The sequence below is a fragment of the Chiloscyllium plagiosum genome, unplaced genomic scaffold (assembly GCF_037043375.1).
Source record: "Chiloscyllium plagiosum isolate Xiang-an unplaced genomic scaffold, Cpla_swu_hap1 HiC_scaffold_43, whole genome shotgun sequence".
NCBI lineage: Eukaryota > Metazoa > Chordata > Chondrichthyes > Orectolobiformes > Hemiscylliidae > Chiloscyllium > Chiloscyllium plagiosum.
This window is the reverse complement of record NW_028270181.1, coordinates 30,480,436-30,495,912: the sequence shown is the minus strand read 5'-3', so window position 1 is coordinate 30,495,912 and position 15,477 is coordinate 30,480,436. Positions and strand designations below refer to the sequence as shown.

At 46.7% G+C, this 15,477-nt stretch overlaps 1 protein-coding gene across 48 annotated transcripts in view; it reads left to right on the top strand.

Annotated features, from left to right (window-relative positions):
- Nucleotides 1-15,477, top strand: part of LOC122541752 (sorbin and SH3 domain-containing protein 1-like) — a 406,532-nt gene that overhangs the window by 310,641 nt on the left and 80,414 nt on the right. For 37 of the 48 annotated variants that reach the window (XM_087982591.1, XM_087982587.1, XM_087982603.1 and 34 more), the window contains 5 exons: nucleotides 742-816; nucleotides 2,790-2,852; nucleotides 3,887-3,937; nucleotides 13,874-14,003; nucleotides 15,311-15,425. In XM_087982591.1, coding sequence (XP_087838717.1) covers nucleotides 742-816; nucleotides 2,790-2,852; nucleotides 3,887-3,937; nucleotides 13,874-14,003; nucleotides 15,311-15,425 — 434 coding nt within the window. The remainder of the gene's footprint in view (nucleotides 1-741; nucleotides 817-2,789; nucleotides 2,853-3,886; nucleotides 3,938-13,873; nucleotides 14,004-15,310; nucleotides 15,426-15,477) is intronic. The other 11 variants (XM_087982570.1, XM_087982592.1, XM_087982608.1 and 8 more) reach the window with 5 other exon arrangements.

Here is a 15,477-nt window from a genome sequence, read left to right as displayed (position 1 = left end):
ACATGCGAGCGTGCGTACACACAGACATATTCACCCAATCTTGCACTCCTTGGATGCTGCCTGACCTGTGCTTTTCCAGCGCCACACTCTCGACGCACACAGAATCCCTACAGTCTGGAAGTGGGTCATTCAGCCCATTGAGTTCACGGCAACTCTCCACAGAGCGTCCCACCAAACCCCTCCTCTAGCCCTGTAACTCTGCATTTCCAATGGCTAGCCCACCTAACCTACACATCCCTGGACCCTATGGACAATTTAGCACAGCCAATCCACCCTGAACCTGCACATCTTTGGACTTTGGGAGGAAACTGGAACACCTGGAGGGAAACCCATACAGACACTGGGGGAATGTGCAAACTCCACACAGCCAGCTGTTCGAGGGTGGAATTGAACCTGTTGCACACATGTTTGCGCGTTCACATTTGATCGCTCTTACGTTCACACTCCCAGACGTTTGCACTCCCAGACGTTCACACATGCACACATGGGATTCAGGCTCTCACCTCCACACCAAACGTTGTGAAGCATTATAGTTGGTGTAGGCTGCTCTGGAAGCTTGTTGTTGAATAATTAATTGTTTGGTAATACACTGCCCACATTTTCCTTCTCTTTTTCAGAATGTTTTAATTCTCTGTGCTTTCTGAGTGACCTTTCTCTTGCAGCTTGTCTTCTCACGTTTGAATCTTTGCTATTTTTTCCCATGGCTTGTTTTGTCTCTTGCTTCCTTACCTCTTCACTCAGACACTCCTGAGGAAAATCCGTATCACCCTACATACAGCTTTCCTGAGCTTCCTGAATGCCAGCAGAAAAGAGAAGGTATCAGTGTATGCGTGTGTATGTGTGCGCGCGTGTGTATCAATGCCTCAATGTGTGTGTGCCTGTGTCTGTCAGTGTGCACACATGTTTGCATATGTGTACATATGTCAGTGTGTGTGCATGTGTCTCTTTCTATCAGTTTGTCTGTGTTTATCTGTCTTTGCCCCTGCGTCAGTGTGCCTGTGTCTATCTGTGTGTGTCTCTCTCTCTCGCTATACATCCATCTGTCTGTGCCTGTGTCTTTGCCTGCATGTGTGTCAGTATGTCCACCAGTGTGGGTGTGTGTGTGATGCTCTCAAGTGTTTAAGCCCTCTCAAATGCCACAGTTATTCCAAGTTGTCTCTCAATGTCATGTTTAATCCATTGCTAGTTGTCAGCTCTTTGCTCCTGAGCCATGTTTTCTGTAATTTCCCAACAGATTATGCATTTTAATCTTTAACTCTCCAGTGAAATGGAAGAATGTAAACTGAGCATTTCTCTCAGGGTGTCATTTGTTGTGTAATGCACTTTCTCGCTATGTTGAGGCAGAGGCTACATTAACATTCAGAAATAGGTTTGTAATAATTGGAAAAGGATATGCAAACTCTGTGTATTCATGGGATGACGAGTGAGGAGGATGATAAACATGGTGTTGATGGGCTGACCTTTGTATCTATTTCAATATTTACTCTTCTACCCCCCAGCCCTGTGGAAAGGAAAATCCCATGGTTACCAGCTCCTTCCAGATGCTGGTGATTGCTTTTGGATGCGAGGCCCAGCTGTGATGCCTCTTGCAGTCAAACAGCTTGCACCCTGTCTACCTGACTTGAGATTGGCTGAGCCACTTGTGGCTGCCTGGGTGCTGCTGAAGCCTTTTGCTTCTGACCCTGCCCCACATGTGCACTCCTGTGTTCTCTCTCTCTCTCTCTCTCTCTCTCTCTCTCTCTCTCTCTCTCTCTCTCTTTCGCTCTCTCTCTCGCTCTCTCTCTCTCTCTCTCGCTCTCTCTCTCTCTCGCTCTCTCTCTCTCTCGCTCTCTCTCTCTCTCGCTCTCTCTCTCGCTCTCTCTCGCTCTCTCTCTCACGCGCTCTCTCTCTCACGCGCTCTCTCTCTCTCGCTCTCTCACACACGCGCTCTCTCACACGCACACTCTCTCTCTCTCACACGCGCTCTCTCATGCACACATGGGCACACTCCCTTCCTCTCTTCCCTTCCCCCTCTCTCTCCATCCTGCGTCTCGCGCCCCCCGCGTCTCTCCTCCCCTCGCGCCCACCCCGCGTCGCGCCCCCCCCGTGCCCACCCCGCGTCGCGCCCCCCCCGCGTCTCTCCTCCCCTCGCGGCCCCCCCGCGTCTCTCCTCCCCTCGCGGCCCCCCCGCGTCTCTCCTCCCCTCGCGGCCCCCCCGCGTCTCTCCTCCCCTCGCGGCCCCCCCGCGTCTCTCCTCCCCTCGCGGCCCCCCCGCGTCTCTCCTCCCCTCGCGGTCCCCCCGGGTCTCTCCTCCCCTCGCGGCCCCCCCGGGTCTCTCCTCCCCTCGCGGCCCCCCCGGGTCTCTCCTCCCCTCGCGGCCCCCCCGGGTCTCTCCTCCCCTCGCGCCCCCCCCCCGCGTCTCTCCTCCCCTCGCGCCCCCCCCGCGTCTCTCCTCCCCTCGCGCCCCCCCCGCGTCTCTCCTCCCCTCGCATCCCCTGTCTATCCTGTCACCTGACCCATTCATCCTCATAAAACCCGACCACACCAGGGATGTGTGTGAATAGCCTGTTGTCTCTCAAAGTGTGTGGTCACTTCCATGCTGGCCATGAATGTACCCTGGAATAATGTATGGCTTCACGTGAGGGGCAGCGGGAAAACAGTTTGCCTGCAGGCGCGTTGTTGGAACAGCTTTCACATCTCATCAATGCAGTTAGCTTCAGCTTTTTCTCTGATCATTCCTGCTTTTTACTTTGCTGTTGCATGATCTCATCGTCCTGTCTCAGTTCCATTTCTTTCCATTGCTTTTATAGAAACAGTCACTTACACCCCAACCTATGTCTTCTCCGAGATTGCTCAGAGAGAGTTTCTCAAAGGTACCTTTCTCTCTTTTTTGGCTGCCTCATGTGTGACTAGAGACTCTGGTCTGTCGTTTCCTTTCACTTTGTGACTGCTGCCTTGTACTGAGGCATTCCCGCCTGACTGGGGAAAGTTTGGAGTCACGTGGAGAATTGTAAGGTGCTGGGCTCGTTTTCTGAAGAGTAGTGGAGGCTGAAGGGAGATTTAATAGAAATTCAAAATTTTGTGGGGTTTTGGTGAAATAGATAGTAGGAAACCATCCGGATGGTCAGTAACCAAGAGGACATCAGTATAATGTGTTCTACATTCCGGATAAGGAATGAGCAGATAGTTGTGATTTAGGTTAGAAAATGGCCAAAAGGTTAATTAAATAACTTAAGGGGCAACTTTCCAAAGGGAATCAGATACTTGATTGGAAAGGAAATCTTTGGAAGGTGTAAAAGCAGGGAGTGGGACTAACTGATTTGCTCTTTCGAAAGAGCTAGCATGGGCACAGTGGGCTGAATGGCTTCCTTCAAAATGGATGATTTGTGAATAACATAGACTGGGACAGTTCAACATTTGCCTGGCACCTTTACATCCAATATGACATCGGGTCCCAGGGAAGAGTTGAGGGGTGGAGCCGTGTCAAATCTTGGCTCCTGTGTTGATTTGATTTGGGAATTCACGGGGAAATACAGGACCTCATTCACAATTTGATCAAATCAAAAGGCACAAGTTTAAAGTGGAAAAATAAAATGGCCCGAGGATCAATTTTTCCAAAGATGTGAAATCGGGCAGGGAAGCTCCAGTTCTGGGAGACAGGTTTTGGATGTTTCTGGAAACTTCTCGCAACAGCTGACTGTTGAGTCCAAAATCGATGAACCACAGAATTCAAACTTTGTACATAGTATACCAAGGTATTTTGCAAATGTTTCACACAATTCCAGTTTTAATTGGTGGGACAGCCAATGAACTGAATTTGAGGGAGTGGCTGTACTGACTGAGCAGTTGGTCAGGAATGTGTGTGAATTGTTGAATGCTGACATTAACATATCTTGTGCTTTTCCAGCAGATGATGATGTGGAGTACTACTCCCCACGGTACCATTATTCTGAAGACAGTGAGTATTAGCTTTCTGTCTAAAAAATTTCAAAACATGAGACCTTGGAGCTTGTAAGGTCATGGTTGTATTTAATCATCCTTTTATTCATCCATGGGATATAGGCATTGCTGTATAGGCCAGTGTTTATTGTTCATCCAGTGGCTCAGTGGTTAGCACTGCTGGTCCCTCAGCGCCCAGGCACCAGATTCCATCCTCACACGATTGTCTGTGTGACATTTGTACATTCCCCCATGTCTGTGCGCATTTCTTCTGGGTGATTTGGTTTCCTCCCACAGTCCAGAGATGGACTGGCTAAATTTGCCCATATAGTGTTCAGGAATGTGCAGACTAGGTGGGTTAAACATGGGAATTGTAGGGCTACAGGGATAGGGAAGGGGGGCTGGGTCAGATGCTCTTCCGAGGGTCAGTGCAGACTTGATGGGCTGGATGGCCTCTTTCCACACTGTAGGAACCTTAATATTCAATTAATTCAGAAGGCAATTAAAGTTAACCACATTGCTGTGGGTTTGGAGTCAGATATCAGCCAGACCAGGTATGGACAGCAATTTCTATCCTGAAGGTTAGTGAAGCAGATGGGTCTTCACAAGATCGACAACAGTAACATTGTCACTGTTGGGTCAGCTCTTTATTCCAGGTTTGATTTAAATTCAGATATCGCCATCTACCATGGTGGGATTTGAGCCCTTTCTCCTAAAACATGAGCTAAAGTTTGGACTGTCAGATCAATGACATGACCAACACTCCTCTGCCTCCTCTTGAATTAAAGGGTAATAGTACACATTATTGCAATCATTTCAACAATCGGGAAATTGGAATCAGGAGCAACGGTGGCTTTACGATCGGCCAGCTTTTCCTGCTGTTAACTGTTTGGGCAAGTTTTCAAAGTATCTTTTCCATGGGTTTCACTCAGTTACGGTTACACTGCAGCCTCAGTTATGGTTACGTTGCAGCCTTAGCTATGCATGTGGTAACAAGCCAGTAGCAACCAAAATAATTTGGTATCTGCAAAAAAAAAAACATATTGATTTGCTGGCAAGCAACCAGTACAGCCCACTGCTATTTGATCCAACTGCATCCACCAGTGTAACTTCCTGAATAGGCTCCAACTCCAATTCAAATGTTTAAATTGAAGCTGACATAATCTTATAGAGACTTATAAACTCATGAGGAGCATAGATAAGGAGAATAGCAGGGGTCTTCTCCCCAGGGTGGGGGAATTCAAAACTAGGGGATGTATTTTAAAAAGGATATGAGGGGCAACTTTTTGTTTTGTACAGTGTGGAATGAACTGCCAGAGAAAGCGGTGGACGCAAGTACAGTTAAAACATTAAAAAAAAATACATACATAAGAAAGGTTTGGAGGGATATGGCCCAAATACAGGCAAGTGGGACTAGTCTAGTTTTGAAACATGGTTGTCGTTAATCGGTTGTACCGAAGGGAGTGTTTCCGTGCTGCGTGATTCCGTGACTTTGTGTACTTTTGTGCGTAAGCTCAGCCACGGAGACAGTGAAACTACTTTTGGCTATTGTGGGAAAAAAAGACTAATCTGGCTCATTACTGCCCCTTTTAAGGATGGAAATCTGCCGTCCTTACCTGTTCCTGACCTATGTGTGACTCCAGACCCCAACAATGTGGTTGATTCTTGAATAAACCCTAAGGTGACCAAGCAACACGTGCTGTTCAAGAGCAACCTTATCAACGATGTCACAACCCCTGAAATTAAGTCCCTAAATTTAGACAAAATAAGAATCGTCCTCTATCCAGTAGATTATTGCTGTGTGGGTGAGAGTGATGCATCTTGGGAGTGTTGTTTTTTACTTGTCCAGTTCCCATGGAAATGAATTCCCAATGGTTAATGCTATGTCCTGTGATAAATCAGGCAGCATATGTACAAATAATGAGTTGCAGAGCAGCAAAAAAATTAAACATTTTCAATTTTTTTTGCCGAGTAATGTTCTGTATGTAAAATGTTAAGTAGAAAGAATTGTTTGGTATACGTTTGAATTTAATTTTGAATTTGAATATTGTGACCTGGATTTTCATTCCTGAGTCAAGTGCTCAGAATTGGGATATATCCTTACTTGCCGTGCCTGTTTTGGACATAACGTACTCTAAATAATGGGGATCTTGGTCCTGGGTGACGGGTGTGTCGTGACGTCAGCCTGTCATCCTAGAAATATTTCAGAGGCAGCCATAAAGATTGCCAAATACTGAAGCAGGCTGATTTAAAATGCCTTCCTGCCACACTCCGTGCCTATACCAACCTGCGTCCTCCCATTATTCCCCAAAGCTCCTCATAGCCACTCTCTCACCTTAGTGCCAACCATGCTCCGACGCAGTCTACACTTTGCACTAGCACTCTCCATTGCCAACTCATCCAGTGTCCACAGTAGGCAGATCTCAAGAACCATGCTAAGATGAAATAAAATAAAGCATCTATTACAGACTTCACTATATTAAAAATGATCCAACTGATAACAGTCCATTCAATACATTTAAATCCCCCATTAAGACAAACATTTGTATTAATTGCACCCTTTTTTCGGATGTCTCAATTCAAAATGTAAACTAGCAGTTCCACCATCCCCCAGGTGCATACACCCCTTCCCCACTGACACCAGCCTAAAGATAGACTGTGCAAGATGTCAATTGGTAACAATATTATAACAAAAATCCTTAGATTCAAACAGCTGTTGTGAGTACAACAGGTACTTTAGTCATGTCCAACCCTAACCTTTTCAGCAAACCACCAACCAGGGTGATGCCACTGTAGTCTGACGCACTGATCTTTACCTTGCAGAGGCTTAACATCAACTCTGAGAGTTCCTCCTTGCTCCGCCAGACCATGACCCCCACATCCGAACCACAAACTATTGTTGCCAGGGCTGTCACCGAGTTCATTACCTCTGGTGAGGGGTGAGGTTTCTCCCCCCCCCCCCCCCCCCCCAAGCGGTCACTGTCTCCAACCCTGTAGTCCCCCAACCCTGGATAGCCCGCTTCTACCTCCTTCCCAAATTCCTTCATCCAGACTGCCTCCGTAGGCATGTCAAATCATCTTACTTCCGCCTCAGTGCATTCGTTTCCTCCTACCATTCTGTCAGGTCTGTGCATGAGCGTGACCCTGAACTTCCTGTACCTGGTTATTTTGACACAGCATCCTGGTCACATTCTCACTTATCTGTCCTCAGCATCTTGTGATGGTCCATTGAATCAACACCATCTCCTCTTCAGATTACACACTTTATAGCCTTCTAGACTTAATATTGAGTTCAACACCTTCAGATTGTGAATCCACTCTCATTCCTTCCCTTCCTTTTAGCTTTACCGGATATATCCTCTGTCACAATATCCTCCCAACCACTCGCGAACCCCCGCCCCCCCCTCCATTGTGAGTGCCTGATCCTTCCTGTTTGCCAGCTAGGCATTCCTGAAGAAGGGCTTATGCCCGAAACGTTGATTCTCCTTCTCCTTGGATGCTGCCTGACCTGCTGCGCTTTTCCAGCAACACATTTTTAAGTGCTGCCAGCTAGACACACCATCGTTCTGCCATTCTCACATTCTGATCACTTAATCTGCACTATCACCATCCTTTCTCCCCCTACAGTCCACAAGCGTCTCCCCAATCCCCACTATTGCATAAATGTTGTCCCATCCACACTTCACATCAGCTGTGGAAGGATCCTTTGGGGCCTTGGATGGAGGTGAGGGGGGAGGTGTGGGCGCAGGTTTTACAGCTTGTGTAGGGCAAAGGGAAGGTGCCGGAAGTGGAGGGTGGGTTGGTGGGGGGGCATGGACCTAATGAGGGAGTCATGGAGGGAATGGTCTCTGCAGAATACAGATAGGGTAGGGAGGGAACTATACCTCTGGTGGGGTCTGATTGTAGCTGATGGAAATGGTGGAGGATGATGCATCGTATCTGGAGATTGGTGGGGTGGAAGGTGAGGACCGGGGAGGGGTTCTGTCCTTAATGTGGTTGGAGGGATGAGGCTCAAGGGCGGAGGTGCGGGAAATGGAGGAGATATGCTATAGGGCATTGTTGACTACGTGGGAAGGGAAATCATGATCCTTGAAATAAAGGCCATCTGAGATGTTCTGGAGTGGAATTGCTCCTCCTGGGAGCAGATGCGTTGGAGGCGGAGGAGTTGGGAGTAAGGGATAGCATTTTTACAGGAGGGGCCATGGGAGGAGTTACAGTCCAGGTAGCTGAGGGAGTCTGTGGTATTGAAGTAGTCTGTGTTGAGTCAGTCGCCAGAGATGGAGAGGTCCTGGAAAGGGAGGGAGGCGTCTGAGATGGGCGAGGTGAACTTGAGGTCAGGGTGGAAGATGTTGAAGTTGGTGAACTGTTCAACCTCCTCGTGGGAGCACAAGGTGGTGCCAATATAGTCTTTGATGTAGCGGAGGAAAAGGTAGGAAATGTTCCCAGTATAACTGTGTGGAAGATGGACTGCTCCATATATCTGACGAAGAGACAGGCATAGCTGGGGCCCATGTGGGTACCCATGGCTACCCCTTTGGTCTGGAGGTAGTGGGAGGATTTGAAGGAGAAATTGAGGGTGAGGACCAGTTTAGCCAATCAAATGTGTGTGTCAGTGGAGGGGTACTAGTTGGGTCGCCAGGAGAGGAAGAAACAGAAGGTTCGGAGACCTCTGCCACGGTGGATGGACATGTAATGAGGACTGGATGGCCATGGTGAAGATGAGGCATTAGGGGCCGGGGAAACAAAAGTCATGGAGGAGGTGGAGGGCTTGGGTCATGTCCCAATTGTATGTGGGGGGTTTCTGGACCAAGGGGGACAGGATGGTGTCAAGGTATGAAGAGATGGGGTAGGTAGGAACTATGGGTCGACCGGGACAGTTGGGCTTGTGAATTTTGGGTACGAGGTGCGGGGTTCATGGACAATGAGGTTGGAGGCTGCAGATGGGAGATCCCCTGAGGTGATGAGGTTGTGGATGGTTTGGTGATGGGCGATGAGGTCGTGGTCAAGGGGGCAGAAGGAGGAAATGTCTGAGAGTTGGCACCTGGTTCCAGTGGTGTGGATGTCAATGTGCCAAACTACCACTGTTTCCCCTCCCCTGCTTGTTTAATGAATATAATTGCGTAAATGCATCAGACGCAGTTCAGAGATGAGTTAATTAATTACTACCTGGAATGATTGGGTTGGTGAGGAAAGGTTGGACAAGCTCGGCTCGAACAGATCAATTCATAGAATCCCAATGTCTTGGAAGCAGACCATTTGGCCTATTGCGTCCATACTGACCCTTTGAAGACCATTCCACCCAGATCCACTCCCCATCTTCTCCCTGTAACCCTGCATTTCCCAAGGCTAACCCACCTAGCCTGCGTATCCATGAAGATTATTGGCAATTCAGCATGACCACTCCATCTAACCAGCACCCAGAGAGACGGGGAGAACGTGTAAACTCCACACAGCCAGTGGCCCGAGGCTGGAATCGAACCTGGGTCCCTGGCACTGTGAGGCAGCAGTGCTAACCCCTGAGCCAGTACTTTGAACTGTCATGAGTCTGTCTAAAGTTCTTCCTCAAAAGGTATTGGAAGCAGGGTCTTTGAATATGTTTCTGGCAGATGGGTAGGTTCTCAATGAGGGATTGTGGGGTAATTGGATCAGCCACGATATTACTGAACGGCAGAACAGGCTCGAGGGGCTGAGTGGCCGACACTCACTATTTTGTCATGTTTTTTGTAATGTTTCCCAGAAACAGTTTAGATCAGGTTTTTCCAATGTTAGAACCCAATAGAATGTTAGACACAGCAGAACAGAGACCCTGTTCTTTAAAAGTTTAGTCCTTGTGGTTGAAATTAAAAAAAAAACAATTTGTGCACAGGAAGAATTTACTGGCAGAATGCCAGCTATAAATGTAAATCTTCAGTGTCGCTGTTTATGTGGGTGTTGAAATAAATTAATTTGATATTTTAAACCTAAGATGCAATCTACATTTGATCTACTGTGTTGAAACGTTGGAAGTCCAGGCGAAGTCTGGTAGGTCAGAACAGTTCTCTCTCTCAGATTTGTAATTCACCTCCTGGGCACATTAACCAAAATGTGACCCAGCACTCGAGGTAGAAATAGATTGGGCCAAAGGTTGGCTGAATTGTGACACGGCTGTAAGTGAGATTCAGCTATGTGATAGGTCAGGCCTGAAGCCATCATCTTCCACCTTGGAACACTTTAACTCCAGGGCATCAATGTGGACTTCATCTGTTTCCTCATTTCCCAACCCCCCCCCCACCCCCCCCCACCCCACCCCACCCCAGTTCCAACCTTCCAGCTCAGCACTGTCCTCATGACCTGTCCTACCTGTCAATCTCCCTTCCCACCTATCCACTCCACTCTCTCCTCTGATCTATCACCTCCATCCCCACCCCCATTCACCTATTGTACTCATTGCTACCTTCCCCCACACTCCTCTCTGACCAATCACCTCCATTCCCACCCCCATTCACCTATTGTACTCTAATCTATGCTACCTTCTCTCCACCCTGGTGGCTTCCTGCCTGTATTCCTGATGGAAGACTTTTGCCCGAAACGTTGATTTTTCCTGCTCCTCGGATGCTGACTGACCTGCTGTGCTTTTCCAGCACCACTCTAACCTAAACTCTGGTTTCCAGCATCTGCAGTCCTCAGTTTTGCTTAGAAGCCATCAATAGTCAAGAGATTAGGTATGACCCAAAAAAGTGTCAGTCTGAGATTGGAGTGATCTCATTGACCACTTCTGTGTAGATTTGATATTGCAAAAAGCTTTAAAAATAGTCCTTGATCAGCTACAAGAAAACATTCCCGATGGAAGGGCTTACTTCTGTTGTGGGTAAAGTGTTGGAAAGAATTATAAGAGAGAGGATTTATAATCATCTGGAAAGGAATAATTTGATTAGGGATAGTCAACACCGGTTTTGTGAAGGGTAAGTCGTGCCTCACAAACCTTATTGAGTTCTTAGAGAAGAAAACAGGTGGATGAGGGTAAAGCAGTTGATGTGGTGTATATGGATTTCAGTAAAGCGTTTGATAAGGTTCCCCATGGTAGGCTATTGCATAAAATACGGAGGCATGGGATTGAGGATGATTTAGTGGTTTGGATTAGAAATTGGTTAGTTGAAAGGGTGATGGTTGATTGGGAATATTCATCCTAGAGTTACTCGGGGTGTACTACAAGGATCTGTTTTGGGGCCACTGCTGTTTGTCATTTTTATAAATGACCTGGATGAGGGCGTAAAAAGATGGGTCAGTAAATTTGTGGATGAGACGAAGGTCGGTGGATTTGTGGACAGTGCAGAAGGGTGTTGCAGGTTACAGAGGGACATAGATAAGCTGCAGAACTGGGCTGAGAGGCAGCAAATGGAGTTTAATGCGGAAAAGTGTGAGGTGATTCACTTTGGAAGGAGCAACAGGAATGCAGAGTACCGGATTAATGGTAGTGTGAATGAGCAGAGAGATCTTGGTGCATATATCCCTGAAAGTTGCCACCTAGGTTGTTAAGAAGGCATACGGTGTGTTAGCTCTTATTGGTAGAGGAATTGAATTTTGGAGCCATGAGGCCATGCTGCTGCTGTACAAAACTGTGGTGCAGCCGCACTTGGAATATTGCATACAGTTCTGGTCGCTACATTATAGGAACGACATGGAAGCATTGGAAAGGGTTCAGAGGAGATTTACTGGGATGTTGCCTGGTATGGAGGGAAGGTCTTATGAGGAAAGGCTGCGGGACTTGAGGCAGTTTTTGTTAGAGAGAAGAAGGTTAAGAGGTGACTTAATAGAAGCATGTAAGGTGGTCAGAGGGTTAGATAGGGTGGACAGTGAGAGCCCTTTTTCCTCGAATGCTGATGGCTAGCATGAGGGGACATAGCTTTAAATTGAGGGGTGATAGATAAAGGACAGATGTCAGCAGTAGTCAGGGAGTATCCTGCAGCAGTAGTAGACTCGCTAACTTTAAGGGCCTTTAAATGGTCAGTGGATAAATATGTGGATGATAACGGAACAGTGTAGGTTAGATGGGCTTCAGATCAGTTTCACAGGTCAATGCAACATCGAGGGCCGAAGGGCCTGTACTGTGCTGTTTTGTTCAATGTCATGCCCGAAATGTCGCTTCTCCTGCTTCTCTGATGCTGCCTGATCTGTTGTACTTTTCCAGTGCCACACTTTTCGATACAACAAGTGTTGCCAAGCCCCACAGGTTAAGCTGCAGGTTCATCTTGACTGAGGCAGTAAGTAGACTGCGTCCAGGCTGCAGGGAGACAAGTGGAAACCAACTTACTCCTCTTCTTGCCTTTGTGGGTACATCTGATGAGGCTACCATTTGTTGCCCATTACTAATTGCCCTTGAACCAATATTCTGCTCGGGCCATTTGTGAGGGCACCTTAAGAGTCAATCACATTGCTGTGGGTCTTAAGTTACACTGAATAGTGTAGGTTAGATGGGCTTCAGATCAGTTTCACAGGTCAATGCAACATTTCCAGTGCCACAGGTATGGTAGATTTCCTTCTGTAAAGGATGTTAGTGAACCAGATAGGTTTTTAAACAATTGGTAGTTCTATGGCCACCTCTGATCAGATTAGCTTTATTTTTCAGATTTATTAATTAAATTAAAGTGATGGGATTTGAATCCATGTCTGCAGTGCATTAGCCTGGGCCCCTAGATTACTATGAGGAGAAAGTGAGGTCTGCAGATGCTGGAAATGTGTTGCTGGAAAAGCGCAGCAGGTCAGGCAGCATCCAGGAAAGGACTTATGCCCGAAACGTCGATTCTCCTGTTCCCTGGATGCTGCCTGACCTGCTGCGCTTTTCCAGCAACACATTTCCACCCCTAGATTACTAGGCCAATGACACTACCACATGCCACCACCACTTCCTAGCCTGTAAGATATGGAACCATTGGGCATCAAGTAGACACAAGATGAAGTTTGGCTTGTAAAGCTAATCATGCCCAACCACCCAGCACTTTTATAGATCCCTGTTGTCAGTGCCAATGAGAGTAATGTCTGGGGAGTCAGAGAAATTGGTATCTGAGCCCACTGAACTGTCATCTACTGAGAATAGTTATGGGGGGAGGTGTGAGCAGGGGTGCTTCTGTGATCCTTGGAGCTGTTCCTTGCAGAGAGCCATGGAAATGCACTTTCATGGAACTTGGGATCTTTCGGGAGAGGACAAGGATGGGTTTGTACACCACAATCCCTTTGTAATATCAACTGGCCTCTACTATGTCCCAGTGTTAAAAGGCGCAGCATGCGGGTGACTCCTGACTCTGTACTCTGCTTTTTTGGGGCTGAACCAAAACCAAGTAGGAATGCCAAGCCGCAATCTGTTGCAATTGGCAACTCTGCATTGCCTTTGTTTCACTTCCCCCTCATGTCCATAAGCTTTTATCTTTGCCTCTTTGTCCTAAAAAGGCATTAATTCCCTCCTGTAGTTTGATCCCATGCTGTGTTGAGAGCAGGCCAAATGTTATTTATATGTATTAAATTAACATAGTGGTTTTTGGCTTTTTTACAGAACCCCTGTCTCTGTCTTTCGAGGAGTTATGGCCTCCTTATTGGTAGAGATTGTCCAAACTTAGTCATCTGACTAATTCTCCTGAAGGGAGAATGCTTTCCCAACAAGTATGGCTCTCCAAGAAAGGCAGTGGAATCCAGCTGAAGTGGCTAACTTCCATTTGTGAGCCGATCGAAGTGATTGGCACAGTTGGGATTGTGCCAACCTGTCATCATTCACACTTCCCCTGGTAGTCAATGGAATGTTGAAGAGCTGGTAGTTTGACAAAAAAAAACATGTTTTTATTGCTCCAATTGCCAACTCAATTGAAATCAGCTAACTCAGGAAGAAACTTTGAACTTTCTTTGTCTAACTCCGATACTAAAGCAGGAGAGGGGGATGGTTATTGCTCTGTTTGTTTCTCTAACTGGTTATGTCTACTCTTTGCAGTGAAAGGTCAGACAGTTGTGCCTCGTTCCAAAAGCGCTGGAGACACTATTGACTTGGAGATGACTGAGCGGAGATCAGCGACCCTGCCTCTACCTACTCGGTCATCATCTTTGAAGCCCCTCTCTGAAAGGTACTCTGACATTTCCCTTTTTTCCTCCTATAACTTTCTGTAGTTTGATTGGGTAGCACTCTCTTGAGTTAGAAGGTTGAGGGTTCAAACTCCATTCCAATAGAACTCAATCTGATACTCTGCTGTGGTACTGAGGGAGCACTGCATTGTCTGAATTGCCATCTTTCAACTGAGATAATTAACCTGCCGTCTTCTTTGATCCTTCAAGCCTGTGGTGACGCTCGATGAGGAGCTTGGGAGTTCCTCCTGATATCCTGGTCATTATTTATCCCTCAACCAATGTCCGTAAGGTACATTGTTGCTGTTTGTAGGATCTCGTTATGCTCAAACTGCTTGGCTCATCTTCGAATGTTCCAACTCTCCAACATTACTTCATTGGATGCAAGATACTTTGGAATGTCCTGATATTATGAAAGGTGCTACATAAATGCAAGGTTTCTCTTTTTAAAAGAAAATATCTTGGGGTTCAAAGTCATTCTGGACTATTGTAATTGTGCCTATTTATTCATACTTTTCAAACAACGACTTTTTATATTGAGTAGGATGTGGCATTTTTAAAGTAAATTTTAATAAATCAGGCAGAAACACCAACTTGAATTTATATAGTCTTTAACATAGTCAGATATCCCAATGGAGCTAGGCTGAATAGTCTGTTCTCATGACTGTAAATTCTGTGTAAAGCTTAACACTAATTTTAACAACAGTCTCCACTGTGGGTTTCTGTTGGTTTCCCCATGAGGTAAGCAAGCTTGTTGATCAATGTTTACATGCACTTGCTGTAGTCCACACAAATGTTTATGCAGCTTGAAATAGTTGGGTTTTCCCTCGGCAGTCCGTCTGCTCTGCAGCTACAGGTCTCTCAAAAAATCTGGCCACTGTTACTGATGCAAAGAAATGGTTTTCACATAAAGCCCATGGGATTCGCAAAGGACCGCATGTTCCAGGCCAGAACCTGAAGAGCATGCTTATTTAAGACAGAGGAATGTGTGTCAGAATGAAGGTCTAAGTCCAAGGAAGTTCTTCATGTGAATTTTGAGAGCATTTGTAGCTCAAGTCGAGGTTCTGGACGGAGGTTTGCTTGCTGAGCTGGCAGGTTCATTCTCGTGTAGCTCAGGTTGAGGTTCTGGACGGAGCTGAACTGGGAGGTTCATTTTCAGGCTCAGCGAGCAAACCTACATCCAGAACCTCGATCTGAGCGACACTAGAACGAACCTTCCAGCTCAGCGAGCATGCCTACACCCAAAATTCTTCTTTTAAATGCTGAAGAGTTCATGGTTGAATTTTCTTTTTTTTTATTCATTTTTCAGGAACGACTGGGGACCTCTAGACAAAAAAGTAGACACGAGGAAGTATCGTGCTGAACCAAGGAGCATTTTTGATTATGAACCTGGAAAGTCTTCCGTGCTCGCTCATGAGAAAACGGTACTGTAGCAAGCATGGCTGAAGATTGCCTCTAAAACTTGAATTTTGTTTT